At 50.6% G+C, this 22146-nt stretch overlaps 1 protein-coding gene across 1 annotated transcript in view; it reads left to right on the plus strand.

Moving 5' to 3' along the window:
• The first annotated feature begins 1065 nt into the window (after nucleotides 1-1065).
• Nucleotides 1066-22146, plus strand: part of NOC2L (NOC2 like nucleolar associated transcriptional repressor) — a 37717-nt gene continuing 16636 nt past the window's right edge. Inside the window, 13 exon segments of the mRNA XM_050322221.1 lie at nucleotides 1066-1116; nucleotides 2242-2410; nucleotides 2868-2984; nucleotides 3598-3715; nucleotides 4146-4236; nucleotides 4512-4590; nucleotides 6182-6292; nucleotides 7306-7419; nucleotides 8077-8265; nucleotides 9983-10122; nucleotides 13503-13614; nucleotides 18401-18514; nucleotides 18641-18742. Coding sequence (XP_050178178.1) covers nucleotides 1100-1116; nucleotides 2242-2410; nucleotides 2868-2984; nucleotides 3598-3715; nucleotides 4146-4236; nucleotides 4512-4590; nucleotides 6182-6292; nucleotides 7306-7419; nucleotides 8077-8265; nucleotides 9983-10122; nucleotides 13503-13614; nucleotides 18401-18514; nucleotides 18641-18742 — 1473 coding nt within the window. The 5' untranslated portion in view covers nucleotides 1066-1099.

The following is a 22146-nucleotide window of genomic DNA, read 5'->3' on the forward strand; positions in this document are numbered from 1 at the left end:
GGAGGTGGCGGCAGGGCCGTGCCTCGGCGGTACTCACGGCTCCGCTGCAGCCACGGCCCAGCCCGGGGGATGCTGCGGGGCGCCGCTGCACCCGCACCGGCCCCGCGGCGGGCACAGACGGGGCGGGCCTGGGGCGGGCAGGTGCGCGGCGGCAGCGGCGGCTCCTCCTCGAGCCGGGGCGGCCCCCGCGGCTGCGGCTTCCTTCGTCACCCGGAATAACCCCGCGGCACGGCCAGGCACGCGTGTCCGTGTCGGGTCCGGGGTCCGGAGCGAGCGGCACCGGCCCCGCTGCGGCCCCGCGGACCGGGGGGCGAGGGGCGGGGCCACCAGCGGGGTGGGCGTGGTCTGGCTGGAAACGGGGCGTGGTTAGGAGAGCAGACCCCGCCCCTCTGGGTGCGAGCCACGGGAGGGGGCGGGATCAGTGGCTGAGGGGGCGTGGCCTGAACGGGGAGTCACAGAATGCTTGAGTTTGGATAAAACCCCGGAATCATCGAGTCCGACCCTGTGCTCCGTCCCCACCTTGTCCCCCAGCCCAGAGCGCTGAGGGCCACGGCCAGTCCTTCCTTGAACACCCCCAGGGACGGGGACTCCACCACCTCCCTGGGCAGCCCCTTCCAATGTTTAACAACCCTTTCCACCAAGAAATTCCTCCTTATCCCCAACCTGACTCTTCACTGGCACAGCTGGAGGCCGTTCCCTCTCCTCCTGTCCCTTGCTCCCTGGGAGCAGAGCCCGACCCCCCCCGGCTCCCCCCTCCTGTCAGGGATTGCAGAGCCAGAAGGTCCCCCCTGAGCCTCCTCTTCTCCAGGCTGAGCCCCCCCAGGTCCCTCAGCCGCTCCAGCCCCTCAATGAACTGGGGGGGGGCCAGAACTGGGCACAGCACTCGAGGTGCGCGCCCAGCACAGAGGAAAAACCGCTTTCCCGGTCCATCTGGACACGATATTCCCGATCCAGGTCGGGATCCGCGGGGAGGGGGCGGAGCCAAGACGAGAGGGGGCGTGGCCAAGGCGGTAACGGGGCGTGGCTTAGGATCAGTGGGCGTGGTTTGAGCGCGGGGCAGGCCGGGAGCGGAAGCGGCGGCCGCGTGGCGGAGGCGGCAATGGCGGCCCCCGGCAGGTGAGGGTGGGGATGCCCCGGGAGGGGCTGGGGGGGCTCAGCCTGGGGAAAAGGGGGCTCGGGGGGGACCTTCTGGCTCTCCACACCTCCCTCCTGACAGGAGCGGGGAGCAGAGGGGGGGGTCAGGCTCTGCTCTCGTGGAACAAGTGACAGGAGGAGAGGGAACGGCCTCCGGCTGTGCCAGGGGAGGGTCAGGTTGGACATCAGGAGGGATTTCCTCATGGGAAGGGGTTGTCAGGCAGTGGAAGGGGCTGCCCAGGGAGGTTTGGAGTCCCCACCCCTGGAGGTGTCCGTGGCCCTCCGTTCCTTGGGCTGGGGGACAGGGTGGGGATGGGGCACAGGGGGATCCATGGGCTGGGAGGGCTTTTCCCACCTAAATGATTGTTGGGTTCGCTGCAGCCTCTGCTGTAGAGGCTACAGGTTCATCATCATCTGGGTCAGAGGTGTCTGAAAGGGCGCTGTTCAACGCCTCAGTGTGCAGGACAGTTGGGTTTTTTTATCGTGTCAGGTCAGTAACTGCAGTGGGGAAAAGTGCTTTTGGTCTTTTACAGGGTGTGCTGGAGTCAGGCAAAACTTGCTTTGTTTTTCCTTAGCTTCTCTGTGTTTGCTCTCACTGAGAGGGTTTGGACTGTCTGCAGCGTAGAGAATGATGAAGCAGTTCTTAATCACTGATAATCGTTATTAGAACACAAATTATTGAGTGTAACAAAACAAATTCTTTGGTGCAACAAATTTTACTGAGCTTTCGTTATCGGGTTTTTCTGGTGGTAGAGCTTTCAGGGTTCTTTACAAAAGCTCCTGAGAGTAATTCTGACCAACTGAGAAGCAGATTTATTTTGGTTTTTCAAGGTGTTTTCACGACCTCTGGTCAGCATACAGATGCAGCCTGATGTCTTGCTGTCAAGATTCTCTTAGTGGTTCATGAAAAGGACCTTTTGCAAGTCCTCCAGGTGTTAGACAAGGCACAGAACTGTGGCCACAGCCCTGATAAATCATCACCACCCAAATCAGCCCCAGCTGTGCCTCAGTGACCAGGGGCTGCTTGTGAATAAAGCTAATAAATACACACGAATAAAGTCTGAGCAGTGGATAAATGCTAATTAACGTTAACCCTTACTCCCCCAGGAGGAAAGGAAAGGCATCTGAGCACAAGGATCAGCTCTCCAGGCTGAAGGACAGAGATCCTGAATTCTACAAGTTCCTGGAGGAAAACGATCGCACGTTGCTGGATTTTGATGCCTCAGACAGTTCAGATGAGGAGGAGCCTCTGCACAGACCCCCTGACACGCTGGAGGTACCAGGGCATGTTTTGGAGTGCTGGAATCAATTAATTCAGTTATTGTCACGTGGAGTTTTTAAGCTCATTCACAGGTTGTAATCCCAGAAATCAGCTGGAGGTTTGAACTGAGCACGAGGAGTTTGTTAAAGATTGTCAAAGCAGAGCCTTGGAGTGCATTTTCTTTTTAGTGAATTTTTATTTTGGTTTTGTGTCGTCTTTCCCGATAATAATTTTGCCTCAAGTGATGTGTTTTCACCTTGATGTTTTAGCAAAACCGCACAGCTTAAGCTGCTTTTTTTTTTTAATTCAATTTTTAATACCTCTAATTTAATTTTTTCTTTACACAAAGCACTGGTAACAGCATTAATAAAATCAGAGCTGCCTTCCTCTTCAGTAGCTGCTCAGCAAAAGAGAGGTGGGGCCAGAAAAGAATTGTCTAAACCTTTTCTCAGTCATGCTGTGACTTCTCTAGGAAGCAAGTGATGAAGATGATGAGGAAGAGGAAGAACAAGAAAAAGTCAAAAGGAAGAGAGTTTCTTTCATCTCTGTGAGCCTGAAAATGGTTGAAGACTGGAAAAAAGCTGCACAGGTGAGCAGGGGAGTTGGAATACAAAGCTCCTGAGTGTCCTCCTTTAAACACAGTTCCCCATCTGTCATTAACAAATCACAAGTTGATCTTTTCCAGGCAGTCTTGGACAAAAACCTGCAGAGTAGGTTTATGTCTCAGGCTCCCAGAGCTTTTCGTTTTCAGTGCAATTTTCCTTGTACTGCAAGGTTGGAGTGCTTGCAGTGCATCTGAGGGAGAACTTAGAGAAATGTGTGGCTCAGAAGAGGCCAAAATGATGAAATTTTGATTTTTTTCACCCTCTTGCATTGTGCATTTGAAGGCTCCAAGAGCTTTTGTGTTCATGGTTTAAGTAGTAATAAAATGGCTTGTGCTTCTGACTAAGGGGAGGGAAGATCACAATTGGATAATTACTTGAAACTGATTGATTGCTTCTCAACCCCCCAGCCAATTAAAAACCAATTTTAGAGCAGATGAAGGCCTCTGGTGTTTATTAACACTGTACTGACCTTTATCCTTCATATCAGAGCTGTTTTTGCCATCAAACTTAGACTGAATTCCAATACTCAAGTGCTTCAGAATTTTAGAAGATCTCTTCCTTTTTCTCCTTGGCAATCCTTTTCTTTCTTCCCCCCAGAGAAATCTGACACCAAGGCTCTTCCATGAAATCACTCAAGCCTATAAAGCAGCTGTAGCCACCACCAAAGGAGACAGTGGGGGTGATCCCAGCAAGTTCCAAGTGACTGATACCGCAGGTGAGTTGTTCACACCTGTGAGGGAGGGGAAATGATTTTGTGGGGCAGTTCAGCTCTTGGAAGAGAGTGGAGATAAGCACTGGCTGGAGTTAACTTACCCTTTCACAGGCTTCATTTCACTTAAGTAGCTTATCTTCCTGGTGGTGAGTCTGTGCAGTGGGATCTTTTCTGGTGTCCCAGTGCTTGGTGCTGTTTGCTTGGAGAATTTTGGCCTCTGTGCCAAAATCTGTCGGTTGTAATCTTATTCTTCAGATAAAAAAACTCTGGGATAAGGCAAACTGGTGTTTTCTTGGAGCTCGGGGAAACACAGCAGTTCTGCTACAGAAATTACTGCTTCAGTTCTCTGGGGAGCTCTTTTCACATTAGCTGAGAAGCCAGGGATGTGTGGAAAATGATTTACCAGTGCTTTGCTGACTTTTGTTTTAACCAGTGTTCAATGCCCTTGTGTCCTTCTGTATCCGGGACCTCTTCCACTACCTGCAGGAGCTGCTGCTTCCCAGAGCCCCAAAGAAGAAAGCCAAGTAAGTGTGAGGGGATTTGGGAACTGCAGGGTCAGAGAGAGCTTGGAAGCTCTTTGAATTGAACTTCCTACTGCTGTGCTCCAGGCAGTTTTTACAGAGCAGGGTTTTTCTTTTCACCCGTGACATAATTTTTGCTTCTCCTCAGTTCGTGCTTTGCAAGCAGTTGTTACTCACTGGCAGTATCAAAGAGTTGAATTCACTGCTCATGTGGCTGCTGAAATCTAATTTATTTGGTGGGTTTTCTAAAGCTAAACCCAACTGTTTCTTGTTTCCAGGATGGTTCTCCCTTCCACCAGCCCGCTCTGGGGCAAACTGCGACTGGACATAAAAGTGTACCTTGGCTGTACCATACAAGTAAGAAATGTCATCATATTCTGTTGCTGGGCTGTTGTTTGGGATATTTTGGGATGAGGCAGGTGGGCTTTTGCCTGTCTGGGATTTGTGTGTCCATCCAGTTCCCTGACTTGTGGAAGCATTGGGTCCAGCTAACAATTTGCAGGTCTGTTGGGTCAAAATAGGGAGCCAGTAAAGAAGCGTTGGATTAACATTCTGGTGGTTGTTTCTGTCTTAATTTGTCCGACAAATTAATATTTAATAGGCTTTAAAGTATCTTGCAGTGCTGTGCTCTTAAATTCTGCATTGTTAATTCAGTTTTTGGCACTATGACCTTGCCAGTTTTTGAGATAAATACTAAGAAGGTGTTATGTATACCTCACATAGGACATAGATATTAATGCCCCATCTCTCTAGCTTATCCCCAGAATAGCTGATTTCTGGTGTTAGAGATACAATTCATGGATTATTTCTGAAGGAAACTCCTGCCCCCAGTTTGTTTTTTTTCCCAGATTGCTTCATCATGCATCCCCAAATTTAGAATATTAAAAGAAGTGTTGAAATACTCCCTCTTCAGAAGCTGAGGGAAGGGGATGCAAGGAGAGAAAGCCAGTGCTGGTGTCTCCTAGCTGTAAGCTGGAGAATGACTTAGCAGAAAGGACATTTTGATCAGTAGAGGGTTTTTTTTTCTCTCAAGTCGTGGTGCCTCCTGCCAGCAGCAGAGGATTGCAGTAGACAAGGAAAAGCTGGCAGTGCAGTGCCTTGGAGCAATCCCTGCTCCTGTGCTGACTCTGAGAGCCCTCAGTGCCAGCCTTCACCACAGGGCTTCTTCTGGCACAGTGGTTTCCCAGCAATATCTCCTTTCCTTTCCTTTTGGTGTGTGAGGGACTTTGCAGAGGAGACCTGGTCAGTCCAGAATCTTTGCAGTGCGGGAGGGGGGTGAGGAAGAAAATTAAAAGTAGACAACGTGCCTCTGCTTCCAGCAGCTGGGGTTGCAGGCAGAGGGGCACTGCATCAGGCAGAACCTCTCTCAGATTAATTTGGAACTTAGGATGTCTTCACATTAGAAGCTGCAACATCTCTGGGTTTGGCTCTGGGCTGAGCAGTCTGGAAATACAAAGATACTGTTTCTTAATAGTTTGTCTTACCTTTTCCTTGAGGTAAAACCTCTTGGTACCTAATAGTATTCCAGCTTCCCCTTAAGAAATCCCGCAGCAATCCAGTATGTTACCAGCTCAGGTGGTTTTGTTTCCAAGCCTTGTGTAGACTGAGGGAGATGACAGAGGTGTTGGTGTCATGCCATCTGCAAGGTGCCTCCAACTGCATATAAACTTAGGTTTTGCAGCACACACAAATGAGGCTCTGTGTGATGAGCTCAGCTCACATTTGCCAGGATGATGTGCTTTCAGGGCAGTTATTTAACCCACCTTGTGTCTGCTCCTTTCCTGAGACAGCTCTCGTGGGTTTATTGGAGCTCCCTCCTAGCAAAGCCTGGTCTTCCAGTCCTTTAGTATCACAGAAATACTTGGAAGCAGCAAAATACAGATGGGGAAGGAAGAGGTGGTGAGGACTGCATGCTAAATGGGGTTGTTACTTTGTTTTCCCTTCACAGCTCCTGTCCTGTTTGACAGAAGCCTCGGTTGGTGCAGCAGTGCTTCAGCACGTCAACTCCATAGTGCCTTATTATTTATCCTTCCCAAAGCAGTGCCGTGCCCTTCTCAAGGTGAGGGGATGTGCTGTGATGTGTCATTTGGATCTGAGGTACTTTCTTTCCCTCTCCAGACAAGCCTGTTGTGGAATTTGGGCTGGATCCCGTGACAGTTCATTCTCTTGTACTATTATTCCCTTGCTCTGCTATTGGTTCTGGAGAGGATTCCTGCTTCTCTCCCAGGCCTCCCAGGTGCCATGAGCTGTTCTTAGGCTGAGGTGAGTGGGAGGTGGCTCTGTGTAGCTGCTCCTAAGTGGCAGGGAGGTGTTTTGGGAAGCTGTCTGCTGCCTCCTCACAGATGGAGTAATTGCTGCCTGTGTGCCAAGCGCTGTGGTACCATTTCCCTCTCCAGAGCTGGGGGTGGAATATTTTTACAGAAACTTAGTCACAACTGCTGAGCATTAAGAACAACAAAGGAGGCGTGGAAGAGATGAAGAGGGCAACAGGGTGACATTTAAATGAAAAAAACCACTGCAAGGCAACATTTAAATGAGGCTGGGAACCCTTTGATGGCAAAGATGACTGGAGTACAGGGGTGGGAGGCTGGGACACCTCATATCTGGAGGTGTTGGAGTCTGCTAAGTGCCACTGTGGGGATTCCTGAGGAGGCTTTTTCAGCCCTGCAGCGGAAATATTTCTGATGTTCTGTGGAGTTCATTAGTTCAGATGAGGTAACTGGTTTCTGGAGGCATCGGCCATGATCGGGGTCCTGCTGTACCAGGTTCTTCCTGACAGGCCAAGTGAATCTCTGGGTGATTGAGTCACATCCAAGGCTGGTGCCTGTGCTCAGAGTATTCAGCCACACAAATAAGTGCATGTATTTTTCAGAGGTGCTACTTTTGGACAGTTTATTTATTGTGAAAACACCAACCTTGCCTTTTTCTGAGGTCTCACAGCTAGGAGTATAAGGACAGAAGGGCTACCAGTGCTGTTGGTTTTGCTGTGCAGGAGAGAAGCTCAGGCCTGTGTGTAACCAGGAAGGAACTCTTTGTCCCTTCACTTATCTATATCCTTCTGTTTTATCCCAGCAAACAATTACTTTGTGGAGCACAGGTGAGGAAACAGTGAGAGTCCTGGCCTTCCTTGTGCTGAACAAGTTCTGCCGCTACAAGAAGGAGGTTTACTTAAGTCCCTTGCTCAAGGTAAGCCTGGTACTGGCTCTGATCTGCAGATTTTCTTTCTCATGTTATGTGCAAATACATTCAAGAGCTGCAGCCTATTAGATGATGCTGGTTATGTCCAGAAAATTAAACAAGGCAGAAATTCTGTTAGGTCAGAGTGATATCTGCTCTTCCTACTGCTGCCCTTCCTGCTGGAGGCACAGAGACTCTGAGCAGGGAAGATCTCTGCTGTGATCTATCTACTGGGCCAATACTCATCTTCCAAATTCTTCAGGGCTCTCCTGAGGTGCTGCCATACAACTGAGCTGCTCTGATCTTTCACCTGAAGTTCCCAAGTGTAGTTTTCTGTGACAGTGGCACCTAAGCAAGAGAACTGTGCCCAGCCAGAACCACGGATGGCTCAGACCATCCCGAGTGCCTTCTCCCAAAGAAAACCAAATGTTTTCTTCTTGCAGGCAGACAGTGGTAGGGACATCTCTGAGCTCTGTGCTAAACAGATTCTTTCCTGTCTTCCCTAAAGAAGGAGCAGGCTGGATTATTACTTTTGCATATTTCTTTATAAAAGGAACACTTTCCCCCCTGGTTTGGACACGCCTGGGTAGTGGGGAGGGTCAGCGTGAGAACGTCTCTCGCCGCATTTTTTTTACCTGGTTGTATCTTCTCCTCTTCCCTGCCCAGCAAATGTACATTGCCTTTGTGAAGAACTCCAGATTCACCTCTCCCAACGTCCTGCCCATGATCAACTTCATGCAGCGCACCCTGACGGAGATGTACGCCCTGGACACCCACACCTCCTACCAGCACGCCTTCATCTACATCCGCCAGCTCGCCATCCACCTGCGCAGCGCCATGACCATCAAGAAGAAGGTGGGTGCCTCTTGGGCGTGGAAGGAGTGTGTCCTCCTACAGGGGAATGTGTGGAGAGGGGAAATTGGAGTCATCCCTTCAGGCTTTTGGTGGTGCCTCGCTTGTCTGACCCGTTTCATCACCCAGCCAAGGGGCTGGAGCTCCAGGGTCGCCCATGGTAGAATTTCAACAAGGAAGGAGAGAAGAGAGAAGGCTCTGGAATGACCTGATTGTGGCCTTCCAGGACCTGAAGGGAGCTTACAAGAAAGAGGGAGAGGCTGTTTACAGGAGCATGGAGTGACAGGACAAGGGGGAATGGCTTCAAAGTGACAGAGAGGAGGTTTAGGTTAGATATACCAAAGAAATTCTTCCCTGTGAGGGTGGGGAGGCCCTGGCACAGGTTGCCCAGAGAAGCTGTGGCTGCCCCATCCCTGAAAGTGTTTAAACCCAGTCTGGATGGAGCTCTGAGCAACCTGGTCTAGTGGAAGGTGTCCCTGCCCACTGCAGGGTGGGAGTCACTTTTCTCTCCCCACCTGCAGGAGTTTGTGATGCACTTCCCATCCTGTGCCTTGGGCACCCTTTTTCCACTCTGAAGCTGCTGTTTGCAGCCTCTGTCACAAAACCTCAAGGTAAAGAGGAAGATTAGGAACCACCTTGGTGTGTGCATCTCTCCTGCAAAGTCTGCACTATTTAGAGGACTTAATTGAACAAAGCAGCTCAGACCTTTTGGGAGCAGCCCTGGTTTCAGCCACCTCCAGTCTGACCTCGGAAATCTAAGTCAGATTGCTAATCCTGGCTTTATTTGTGTTTAGCAAAACAGACCCCAATAGATTAATTGTTCAGCTGCCCCCAAACATTGCAGGATTGGTGACCAGCTAAATCTCCTGGCTGTTCAGACATGGGGATAAATAAGCAGAGATAAATGAAGTCTGGGCTGCATATCCCCTAATTGGATTGCACTGGCTTCTTACACCCTTAGTTCTGGTCCAGACAAGAACTAAATCCACTTGATTTCACAGCTGGGGAGGGCTGTGGAACTTGAAATGAGAACAGCACAACCAAAATGTACAAATCCAAGCAATAAGCCTATTTAAATGGAGCGGTGGATGGTCGTGGAAGGTGATTACAGGAGCAGATTGCTTGTCTGTCCTTGTGCAAGAGAAGCTGAGAAGAGCTCTTTGGTGCATCTCAGTGACCTGGTGAGAGCTGGCAGAGCTCTGCTGTGTCCAGCTGTGGCTTGGCTTTAATCCTCCCTGCAAGCTTTGGTCCAGTGGCTGCAGCTGGGGGCTCCTGTCCTTGTTGCAGGACTTGTGCATCTTTCTTATCCATTCAGAAGAGATGGCCTGGGCCTTGAAAGTCTGAAACAAACACAAGTGGGAGCTGAGGCACCTTGTTGAGTTTTATCCCCTCTTTGTTCATGCTGTTTTGGGGAATGCATGCTCTTTGGAAAGTGTGTCCTTTAAGGACTCCTTCTCAAAGGAGCCAACTTGAGCAACACCCCCAGACTGCTTTTATGTATATTATTTCCTTCAGGCAGTGACTTGTACCAAACCACAACGTTGCCAATGCAGCATCTGAACTTGCTGGCTGGTGGCTCAGCCACTGCTCTCAGAGTGACAGTACAATGATGGTTATTCCTCCCTGAGCAGTGCAGGGTGTCCTGCATAAAATGAGTCTTGTGGAGAAAGCAGGGCGAGTTTTCAGAGTTTTGTGCCTTTTATTTTTCCCTTTCCTGCAGGAGAACTTCCAGTCTGTTTATAACTGGCAATATATCCACTGCCTGTATTTCTGGTGTCGTGTTCTCAGCACCATCTATCCCAGTGAGGTCATGGAGCCCTTGATCTATCCTTTGACACAGGTCATCATTGGCTGTATAAAGTAAGTAGGAGGTTTTTTTTTTTCCCTTTGCCATATTTGTCCATTCCTTGATGCAGAGCAGTTGCTGAGGGGTGTTACTGTTACGTGATTCGGATTTAACCTTGCATTGTAAGGAGTTGACTCAGAGCTGCTTTTGATTGAAGCATTCCAGCCAAAGATGTGTTGTGTGTTTAGGTGGTGGGAAAGGCTAAATTCTGTGTATAAGGGAAGTGTCAGTCTGAATAGCCTGGACTGTTACCTTCCCAGCTGTACACAGTGGCAAGGAAAATGTTCTGTCTTGCTTCAGGATGTAACTGCAGAATCAAGACCTCACCTCCAGCTCTGTAAACACAGTTAAAAGATGCATTTTTGGTGCATCTTTGTTAGAATTTGAAGAACTAGGACTCGGCTGTTATTTTTAGTACGTCTGCTGAGAATTTCTTTCCTCAGTTCATACACAGAAATTTCTGTGCTTTTGAAACGGCTGTTAATAACGAGCATTGAGGGAATTTCAGAATCTCTGGTGATCTCCAAAATCCTGTTAGCTCTGTTAACCAGATTCTCAGCTTTAAAACGCCACCCGCCTGCTCTTGGAAAAACTCCCGAGTGGTGGTGAAGATAAGCAGATTTAAGCGATCGTTAGAGTATGCAAACATCCCTCTTCCCCTCCCCCTGCATCCCCAGGCTGCTTCCCACTGCTCCTGCGGGGCTCTGGGTGTCCTGGGGAGGAATCTGAGCGGTTTTCTACCTGTCCAGGCAGATAAATCAGGTATCTGGGGACAAGGAAAGGTGAATTGGGTGAGTCTCAGCAAGAGCAGCAGTTTTGGTGGAATCAGGGATGGGCAGGGCTGCTTGGCATGAGCTCCAAGTACTGTGTGACAAGAAAGGTGGAGAGAGACTTTTTACAAGGGCCTGGAGTGCCAGGACAAGGGGGAATGGCTTCATACTGGCAGAGAGGAGGTTTAGATGAGAGATCAGGAAGGAATCATTCCCTGTGAGGGTGGGGAGGTTGCCCAGAGAAGCTGTGGCTGCCCCATCCCTGGAAGTGTCCAAGGCCAGGTTGGACAGGGCTTGGAGTAACCTGGGCTAGTGGAAGGTGTCCCTGCCCACGGCAGGGGATGGGATTGGATGATCTTTAAGGTTCCTTCCAACTCAAACCAATCTTTGATTCTATGGGAAAACAGAAGTAGATCCCACCCAGTGTCTGGGATATATAGAAAGGGAGCGGGTTAGGAGATGTGGGAATGATGTGGCTCGGTGGGGCAGGATGCTGTGTAACATCTGGAACGCCTTCTTCCTCCTGTGCTGCTGGTGTGGGGGAGTGATTTATCCAGAGGGATGGGAGGAGAGTCCCCTTCCCTCCTGCCCTTTGTGCCAGGAGGTGGCGCTTGGCTCCAGCACAAGGACGGTGACCACGGGGTGTGTCTGTCTGGCTGTGGGACCTGATCATTCCAGGTGCCACCCTGGCCTTTTGTGTGCCTCCTCAGTCTGTAAGCTCCTCCTTCTGATCCATGTGCTTGCATCTGTCCAAGTTCTTGGTTGTTTTTTTTTGCTGTAGGATCTCCCATTCTGGTATCCCTTTTCCAAAAGCAGTTTTCTGTCCATATCTGCTTGCATTTTTACTTTGCTTGCAGCCCAAGCTATAAAAAGGAACTTCCTCCCTGGTGTCTAGTTAAATGAGGATTTTTGGTGCCTGTTAAATTCCAGCCTCTCAGCACACATGGGGAAGAAAGCAGGTGCAACTTCCTCCGTAGGGAAGCAAGCACAGCCTTAGTGTCCCTGAGCAGCTTCCCTTGATGTGCTGTCCTGGTGGGGCAGAGGCTGATGTTGAAAGAAGCTTCATCTCTGGTCACCAGGAGTGTAACAGAAGGACCTGTAGCAAGTAAAAATAACCCTTGGGAAGTTTTAGGCTGTTCCAACCCCCCAGCCTGTGTCCTGGGAGAAGTACAGGAGGCATTCCAGGACACGGTGATGGAAAGACATTGGATTCGCTCTCCACTGAGATGAAGTGTGAGTCACTTTGATCCCCCTGGAGTGACGAGGCAGTCGGACCTCCCTCAGTAGAGCTGGGACCCAGCTGTGTTTTGTATTCCCTGTGCATCCCACCACTGGGATGTCGAGCAGATTGTTGCATTGCCACGCACTCTAAAATTAATGGTCTTGGTTTACAGTAAATCTATACACTTAACAGGTTTATTCCTCGATCAATTAATTCCTGAGAATGGCTTTCGTCATCTCCAGTGGTGCCAGATCAGGGGTGCAAAGTAGATTTATTTCTATAATGGATCCAATGATAATTATTTCACTATTTGGAAGGGGGGGGAGATGCAGGTGATTTATGGTGCCTGGTCAAGCATTTTCTTTTTTTTTTTTTGTGCTCTCTTGGATTGCTCAGCAAGCCCTTTGGGGAGGGGAGGGGTTCATTTATCAGCTTGAACCTGTCATCTGTGAACTGTGTTTTTAAAAAAAAATAAACCAAAATTCTTGTTAATGTTGGAGGCACCCGTGCCTTCAAGTGCAGGTCATTCAGAGTGAGAGGCTTCCAGAGTGGTACAGTAATGAGCTCTGGTGTGTTTGAGGGGTTGCTCTCCATTCTCCCCTCTGCTCCTGGCTTATGTGGTGCTGGGGGAGCTGATCCTTCTCAGTCCCAGCCTGACAAAGGGAGCTGGCTCAGCCTGACTATCTGAGTGTGAAATGATTTGAAATGTGGGTGAAAGAAAGTCTGGCCTCTTCCCCCTCCTCCATGCTGATTCCTGGCTGCTCAAATGTAGATGTTGCCTCTCTGAAGGAGATGGGGAATAGCCCAGGAGGGATGGAGAGAGCTGAACAGATGTGGCTGTGGGAGGTCACTCATTCCCACTCTGTCCTTCCAGATGTGCTGGTCACTGCTAGTCCAGCTCCTGCCCCTGTGACCTTCCACACTGGGAGGGTCACTGTTCAAGTGGCAACATAAACTCTGTGAGTACAAAACCTGAGAAGAGAAACCTCTTCCTCCTCTGGTGTGCTGGGGGAGCTCTTTCCTTGGTCAAACTCGCTGCTTTAGATGGTCATTTCACTGCTGGTTCCTGCCACTTTCCCCATGCTGGGAGGATGAGAGCCAAAAGTGTTGAGCCTGACTGAACAGCATCAGTGACAAACTTCATCTGCAAGGCCCTTGTAGCACTTTCTCCCAGCAGCAGCTGTGGGGAACCTGCGCCTTGGTTGGAGGAGTTTGTGCGTTAGTGTTACAGCTTTAACGTGTGAGTTTTATTTCCCACTGTGGGATAGCTCAGTTTACTGTGCAGTACTGACACTGTCTTTCTTCAGCAGAGTAGGAAAGGCTCTTGAGTGCCACTGAATGCTGCAGGTGCAGTTCCTGGATAAACTTGGCCTAATATCCTTTCTTTCTCCCCCCTCTCTAGGCTGGTACCAACAAACCGTTTCTACCCTCTGCGCATGCACTGCATCCGTGCCCTTACCCTGCTGTCTGAGAACACCAGGACCTTCATCCCAGTGTTGCCATTTATCCTGGAGGTTAGTTTGGTTCCTGCTGACACCTTCTGCCCCATAAACACACTCGCTACACCCACCAGCAGCTCCTGAGATTGCCCACTTTGCTTACTCCCCTGAAATCCCTGGCAAACAGCGTCACACAATGTATTGTTTGGTGGGCAAGTAGGATTAAACTTTCATTGGCCTGTGAGTTGCACCTGGGTGCAAAAATACATTCCTTGGTGGTTTCACTGATGCAGCTGGAGTGGGAAACAGGGGTTGCCAAGGAAGAGATTCAGAGGCTGAGCTGGCTGCAGTAACTCCCCAAGCTGTTTCTTGATCCTGCTGATGTGTTCATGTCTTAGCAAAAGGAAGAGTTCTTCCGAACTGCAGACAAAGGGAAATGGAAGAAAAAAGCCCTTCAGGAATTAAAAAATTTAGAAAGATCTCTGTGAGTGTAACCTGGCAAAATTGAGTATGTTTGGTGAAATACTGCTAGTAAGGGACCATCCAGCTTTCCCACATATCAGACACTTGACATCTCTCCACATCAATCCTTCTAGTTTTGCTGCTGTGAGAAGGTAATACAGAAGTTTTGCAGCCAAATTTCACTGAAGAAGTGTGAGCAAGGCGGGGTGAGGAATGCAGCAGCCCCAGGAGGTCGGCATGAGGCTGGACACCGAGGAGGAGGAGGGAAGGAGGGAGGGAGACTTCTATAATAAGAGCCCTGAGTCAGCCAGGCTCGTTCCTAATCAGGTTTTGTTGAAGCAGAGGCCTTTGTGGTTTGGGGTTGTTGTGAATGTCCCTTGCAAACCACATCCTCAGCCTGCGGAAGGCAGCAATGTTTATCAGCCTCCTCCTGCCTGCCCCCCAGCCCTGACCTGTGTGGCTTTGCCATTCCCCTGCTTCCTTCCCCTTGCTCATGAGTGTTTGAAACTCTGCCAGCCAGATTTTGTGAGAGAGGCATCTCCCCTGTCTCTGCTTTTTACTTTTTAGTGCTGTAAAGATAAAACTTTTTCCCCTCGGGGGCCTTTCCCCTCCTCTTCGTGTCCTGGCCCTGACACCTCGTCTCTAATCTGAGTGTTGGGCCCCAGCCAGATGTTCCCACACTGCACTGAGCTTCCTCCCAGCTTCCACCAGCCCCCAACCACATCCCATCCCACTGGGTGTGTTTGTGAGGCACTGCTGGGCTCTGCTTGTCCAGGTGTGGTGGTGACAAGGGACAGAAGGGGGCAGGGTAAATGTGTGCCTTAATTTCTATAACCCGTGATTTCTGTAACTGTCACGATGTTAAACTCTCAAATCTCCCTGCAGCTGTCAGCCTTTCCCTTCTTCTTGTCTGTCTCCTGCAAGGGATCCCCCAGATAATCTGTGGAGTTCCCAGGAGCATTCAGGACTGTTCCCTTCCATCTCTTCCCAACTCCCTCTTCCTCTCTGTCACAGAGGTGGCTGAACACTCTTAGAACCCTTAGAGTGTCTCCACAAGCTGTCTTCAGGCTGGAATTGTATTCCAGCTGTGCAGGTGAGATGGCAGGAAGTGGGAAGTGACCTGTCCAAAGTCCCAAGGTGGCTGTGGTGATACTGGGGAGAATTGCACTCTGATGCCCAACCATAGTGCTTTGACTATAAACTTGTTTCTGCCAGCTCACAAATTGAGCAGTGACCAGGTCAATAGACACTAGTCCCATCCTACACCATGCCATGACCCAAAATCCACTTTAAGCCCTTTATCTAAACCATCATGGGATGGAAGGATGTGACCAATATGTTGGTGCTAAACAGGAATGCACTTGGGGAGCGTGATTTGGGTCTGGGAAGTGGAATGAAGCCTTCCCAGCACAGGATAATGCTCCATTTGATAGGAAGGAGAAAAACTGCCCTGTTACTGTTTCAGCTGGATCCAAGTGCAGTAAAAGAACAGCTGTGGAGTTCCTGACCCTGTGCTTTGTGCACTTTTTGGAGAGGGCTCTGCATGGCCTGAGCGTGTAGATTCTGTGAAGCTGCTTGTGTAAGAAGTGACTGTTTAACTCTGCATTTCCCTTCTCCACCAAGGAAACCAAATCCTTGCTGCCTCTTTCCTCAGCCCCATTGCTGCTGCACGTTCAGGAGGCACAGATTGAGCATTTGTTCATTCCCAGAGGCACAGGAATTCCCCAAGCCCCTGCCAGTGGAAATGAGAGCTGGCTGCTTGATGCATCTTGACAAGGGCTGATGTTCCCCAGCGTGGGCATCCAACGCCGTCTCCTCTCTGACTCTGCTCTCCAAGATGGAGCAAAAGCAGCAGCTTGCTAAAATTACATCTTAGGTAGGAAGAGGTGGCTTGGGAGAGAGTGAAGAGCAGGCAGGGGTTTATTTTTGTACTGTTACTCCCCTTGAAAGGCCTGTGAGATCCCAATCTTCCTTTTTTTCATCACTTCACTTATTGTGTGACAGCCACTGGCTTCTGCAGAAGGAAAATTGGTGGCTCATCCGCTGGAAGGCAGGTGTGGATAGACAAGGTAGAAATCTCCCCCCAGGCAGACTTTGCATGCCAATTTAAACCTGGCTTCCCTTGCTGAGGGATGGCAGAGTAGGTTAACCCTGACATGCTTAGGAAGGCAGGAGTGTTTCACTTTGACACTTAAATGGCTGGAGTCTTGTTTTGGAGAAAATTGCCAGGGGCTTGGAGAGCAACATATATGGGAGGGTGCAGTGGAATGTGTTGCAGAAAATCAGCTGATGTGAAGATAAAGCTGGACATTGCCATACACTTAAACACTGCTCTGTTTAAAACACAGATCTTGTGTTTTCTATGAGACATGGACTCTGTCTCCTTTACACTGAGAGGAAAAACTGGAACTTAAGACAAAGCTGCACCAACTGAAGACTTATTTTTCCTTTTCCTCATTCTCCTCCCTCCACCCTTGTATTGCAGCTCTTAAATTCTGGATCACAGCCCTGCAGGTACCGGGGCTGTCGAGGGAAATCATGCCCTGACCACTCTAATGGGCTTTTGCACTGAGAGGATTGGCTCAGTGCATGAGGGGAGAGCAGTGCGTGCTCTTTGTCTTCTCTTTTTGTCAAGGTTTTTTGGATACCATCTCCCAGAACTTCCTCACAGACAAGCTGATGAATTGCAGGCTGGATAAGCAGACAGGTGTATTGACAAGCTGAATTTCCTGGCTGAACTTCCAGGCTCCTGCTCTGATCAGTGGCATGAAATCCAGCCAGAGGCCAACCAACCACCCCAGGGATTGATGTTGGGGCTGATTCTGGTTATCTTATTCATTAGGGGTTTGAACAGTGGGGCAGAGTGGCACCATCAGCAAGCTTGCAGATGATGTGAAGTTTGGAGGAGTTGATACACCCAGATAAGTGTCCTGCACTACACAGAAAATGAAACACAGGAGGCCTGACTTAGATACACTGGAGGGGAAAAAACCACACAGAAAAAAACCAGGAAATCCCCAGATCTGGCTGGACATGGCCCTGACGTACCTGTTTGAGGTGACTTGCAGGGTGACTTCCAACCTTTTAATGTTTGTGACCAGCTTCTGCAGAAAGGTGGGCGACTTGACAGTAAAATTGGACTTTGCCTTAACTAGAGCAGCTTAACTAGGCTGAGCCCTTCCCTCAGTGAAGTGGGAGACAGAAGTGACTGACAGACCTGAGGGAAAGCTGCAGGCCCAGCGATATGTCCCAGCTTTGGGGTGATCAAAGCAGATGCCAGGAGGCTTTTCCTAGAGCCTGAGAGAAGGAAAAGGGGATAGGGTGACACAGGGGCAGTGCTGTGGTGCAGAGCTGGTTCTCTGGTTTGCATTCTGGCAGTGTAAATTATGTATCCCAGCTCCCTTCCCACCGCCCACATGGAAATCATCTGTGAGCCTGGGGAGTGCCAAAAATCCTTCTCCTTCCTGCCTGTGCTGCCCTGTCCTTTCCTCTGTCTGCTAGTGGTTATCACTTCAGCCAAACTGCTGCCTTGTGACGTTCTGTGGCCCTCTAGTCCCTCATTACCACCTTCCCACCCTGCCACAGGATTCCTAGACATCAGTCATGCTCTCCCTCAGTCTCCCTGTTCTGCACAGTCCTTTAAGATGGGAACCACATTTTTTTTCCCCCTTCCCTACATGTCCTGACCCGGCTCCCCAGCTCCTCCTGGGTGAGTTCCAAAGCCTCTGGTTGCGTTTCCCTGCTTGCCTGGAGGCATGTTGGGATCCCACCGAGGCTGACTCCTCTCAGCTTTAATGTGTCTGACCTCGGGGATCAATACTCCTGTTTTGGCCAAAGAAATAACCGTGCATAACGAGGTTTATAGCATCGATTCCCTAGGCAAGGGCTCTTTGTTTTCACAAGCCACCAAGCTTGTCCCTCCCTTCCAAATAACCTGGATTGACAAATAAAAAAAAAAAAAAGAAAATCAATAGTCGTCTCCGTGCTTTTCTGGCCCCGGGGCACCGGTGTGACCTGAACACCCTCCCTTTCCTCCTCACCTCGCCCTCGAGCAATCAGTGTGTGCTGCATCCCCACCTTGGCTGGGCTGCTTGGGGTCTGATGATGGATGTGTTGCTGCTGCATAGAGGGAATAGAAATTATTTCCTGCTCAGGAGTGCAATTTAAAAGCGTTGGGCACAGGGAGAGGAGCTGTCAGCTGCTCTTGAGGTGCGCTCACAAGTGTGGGTGGACAGGATATGCTCCTCATCCCCTCAGTGGTCGTCATCAGATATGCAAATGTTACCAATTGCTGGCTCGGTTTTTTATTTTTCTTTTTATTAGTTCCTATTGCCAGTGAACACCTCCCTTGTTTTGTGGTGTGATTGTCTTTACAGTCATTTTTTTTTTTCTCCTCTAGGTATTTCAACAAGTGGATTTCAACAAGAAGCCAGGGAGAATGAGTTCTAAGCCTATAAACTTTGCTGTGATCTTGAAGCTTTCCAATGCCAACCTGCAGGAAAAGGCCTTCAGAGTAAGTGGGACCTCAGCAGCTTCTGTGGGACCTCTGTGCCCTGTCCCATAAGGCTGGAGACTCCTTTCCCAACCTGGGCACTGTAGGGTTTGGTTCCTGTCTAATATCTTTGTTTCTCCTGCTCAGGATGGACTCATTGACCAGCTCTATGACCTGATGCTTGAGTATCTCCACAGCCAAGCCCACAGCATTGGGTTCCCAGAGCTGGTTCTCCCCACTGTCATTCAGGTAAGGTGTGAAACACTTCTTGGTCACGCCATGGGTGGCAGGGATAAAGTCATTGAGGCTAACAGTGAACTCACAGTGGCCCCCAAAATGAGGGGAGAGCCGTTTACCTTTTAATCTTAATTTTTATTTGTGTTTTGGGGAGTTCTTGGGGAGGAATAGAGGCATCACATGGAAGTAGGAGGCTGAAGGTAGGTGAAAGTGGCTGTGGAGTTTGCCACTCTGTTGGGAGCCGAAGTGGAGCAGAGGCTGCATGACTGCTGTGGGGATGGGGTTTGGGATGGGGAACTCAGGTGAGTTCTTGGCATTCAGAGTTGTCTGAAGTGCTGTGTGGTCTCAGAGCAGCACCTGTGCTCTGAGCCCCTGCTTTTCCTTGCCTTCATCCTCCCTGAGGTGCTCTCCACAAGATGGCAATGTTCCCTCCTTTCTCCAGCCACCGGGGCACTTTCTCCCCAAGTCCCTCCACACAACACAAGTGCAGTTCTTGTCTCCATCCCTCCTCCTTGCTGCCCCTCACAGCAGTCTGCTTTGCCTCTCCCCTGCCATTCCATGGTGCAGGATGCTCTTCCTGGCCACTTCCATGGTTTTGTGCCTTATTGTCCACAATAAAACTGCCCAGTAGTGCAGTGCATCCCTACTGTGCATTATCCTTCCCTCATACCTTGCTGGCTGAGGGACTCCAGTTTCGAATGAGCCACGACCTCTCTGCTTTGAACAGTAAGATTATTATTGAATCACAGAATACTGTGAGTTGGAAGGGACCCATGAGGATCAGCAATCCCACCCTGTCCCTGAGAGCGTTGTCCAAACCCTCCTGGAGCACTGGCAGCCTTGGTGCTGTGCCCACTGCCCTGGGGAGCCTGTTCAGTGCCCAACCACCCTCTGGGGGAAGAACCTTTCCCTGGAATCCAACCTAAACCTCCCATGACACAACTCCAGCCTTTCCCTCGGGTCCTGTCGCCGGCCACACAGAGCAGAGATCCAGTGCTGCCCCTCATGAGGAAGCTGCAAACAGCAGTATTCAGTGTAAACATGTTGGAACACATTCCCTGCCTTCCTCCAGCCCTCTCTGTCCTGACTCAGGTGTCACACAGCTTTGGCAGAGGGCCGCTGTCCCATCCTCCCTGGGGACCTGAACCCCTGCTTGTTCGGTGCCTGCCACGAGCCCCTGTGTGCCTGCACACCCTGTTGCTGTCACACCTCTGGCTGACAAGGGGGCAGTGGCTGTGCCCCTCGGGCTGTTTGGGAGGCAGATCTCCGTGCGTGCAGCAGCCTGGCATCTGCCAGGCACACGGCTCTTGGCTGGGGCCACCAGCCTGGCACGGCCCAGTGCTGCCTGGCAGGGGCTGCCTTGGCTAATGCGAGCTGACAGGCCCTCCCTGTGCATCAGAGCAGCTCCTGTGCTCGCTGGCTGTGCGTGCTCCTCGCTTTTTTGGCAGCAGGCGAGGCCCTCTCCTCCCAGCCAGCAGCTGTTGGGAGCGTCGGAGCTGTCGGAGCCGATGTTCTGGCTGCAGCGAGGAACGGCTGACGGCCCTCTGGCACCGAGCACCCCGTGGCTTCCAAACACACCCTGGGACCAGCCTGGGTTCCTGCAGAGGATTGATGCTATCGGGTTCCTCTCTGGCTGCCACCGACCGCAGCCTCGTGGCGTCTGCCGGCCTGGGGTGCTTGAGGTTTAGCTTCCCAAAATCTCGGAGTCTTCGGGAAGGCGTGTGGGGTGGGGAGAGGCTTTTCTCCTGGAGCGGCTCCAGTTAACTGTAAAAATCCATCTGTCCTGACGCTCCCTCCCTGGTGAGCTCACGCTTCTCTCAGCGCCGTGGCGCGGGGGCTGCGTTCCAGCTGGCCAGGGCTGCCTTCCTCCTCCTCCTGCTCCTCCTCCTCTGGTCAGCGGCTCTGGGAGAAGCTGGGCTGAACTGCCTTCAAACTCAACTTTCCAACCTCCTCCTTGCCTGGAAGGCAGGAAGCACCCCCGGCAGATCAAAGGAAAGGAGAGCCAGGGGCGACCACGAGGAGAGATGGTTCAAAGCTGCCGTTCTTGCCCCAGGGGCGACCCCGTGGTGGTCACTGCCTCCAGGGGCTGGTGAGGAGCTCAGTGCAGAGCCTCTGGGTGCTCCTTCCCTCCTCTAGAGCCCTGACAGGCATCACAGAGCAGAGGGGGGTGCAAAACTGGCACTGCTAAGGGGTAGGCAGTGCTGGTGGAGGCAGGAGATGGCACAATCCAGGTTTGGCTTGCAGCGAGACAGAAGGGCAGGAGGGGCTGGGTTGCCTTGCCAGCAGCCACTCCTGCTGCTGCTCACTCTGTCCCCAGTTCAATTCTCCTTCTGCTTTTTGTGAGCAGGGGTTTGGGCATGATTTTGGTTCCCTGCAGGACATGCCCAGTCGCTTCAGATCATTTCTAGTTCCCTGCATCACTTACAGTAAGAGGAGCTGGGGTTTTGCTGTGGTCTCTGCCTGCGTAAACCTTTGGTGTTTCAGGCTGGCAGTTGGACAGAATCAATCCCACTAATCACAGAGCTGCTTAGCTGGGATGGGAGATCTTAATGACATATATCCACACACATTTATGTTCTGATTGCTTTTATTCTGGAAAGATATGGCTTATATTTGGCAGAGCGGGAAAAGGCACACACAGACCCTTTTTCTCTCTCTCTGCCCTTTATCTTCTTTTACCTCCCTGGTTGTGTTCCCCGCCTCTTAACACAGGACTGAGATCTCATTACGTTTCATTAATATCTGTGGCAGATAGTGGTGGGACTGTGAGGGATTGCAAGGGTGGGAGAGAGGAGGAGGAGGAAGGGGCGGGGAGCAGAAATGAAGCACACAGGGCTGTGAGAGCAAACACACAGCACCAAACTGCACTGATAGAGCCTGAGATTTCGCAGGATTTCTGGTGACACTTCTGCAAGGGAAGAAAAATGATAATGTATGTGGCAGCGGATGAAATGGATCTGGGGCTGCAGCTGTGGGGATCAAGTGAGATAAATCGAATGACAAATGCATCTCTCAGTGGAGATAAATATGCAGCACCTATGAAAAATAAATATTTTAGAAAGGGGGGGGGTTGGTGAGGGCAGGACGAGCTTCATCAGCAGAAGAATAGTTTTGCTGATGGTTTCTTTGTACTGGTTTGATGGGCTCTGTGTGCTTTGTGGAAAGCAGGGAAGGTCTCTGCTTTAATTCCCATTTTTCTGAGCTGGTTGTGTGACGGCAGGTGGGTGTGTGCTGGGGATAAAGGGACAAGGGAAGCCCCTGCTGCTGGTTAATGGGGGAGATCCTCCATGTGTGTCACAGGCAGCAGGTCCTGCAGCAACATACCCATCAGGAGAGCAGTGCCCTGGCAGAGAGGGGCTGGGTGTGACTGTCACCTCTTGATTAACATTTAATACCTCCCCACTTGGCATGTAAGA

Source organism: Myiozetetes cayanensis, unplaced genomic scaffold (assembly GCF_022539395.1).
Source record: "Myiozetetes cayanensis isolate MyiCay16 unplaced genomic scaffold, myiCay2020 scf28, whole genome shotgun sequence".
Classification (NCBI taxonomy): Eukaryota; Metazoa; Chordata; class Aves; order Passeriformes; family Tyrannidae; genus Myiozetetes; species Myiozetetes cayanensis.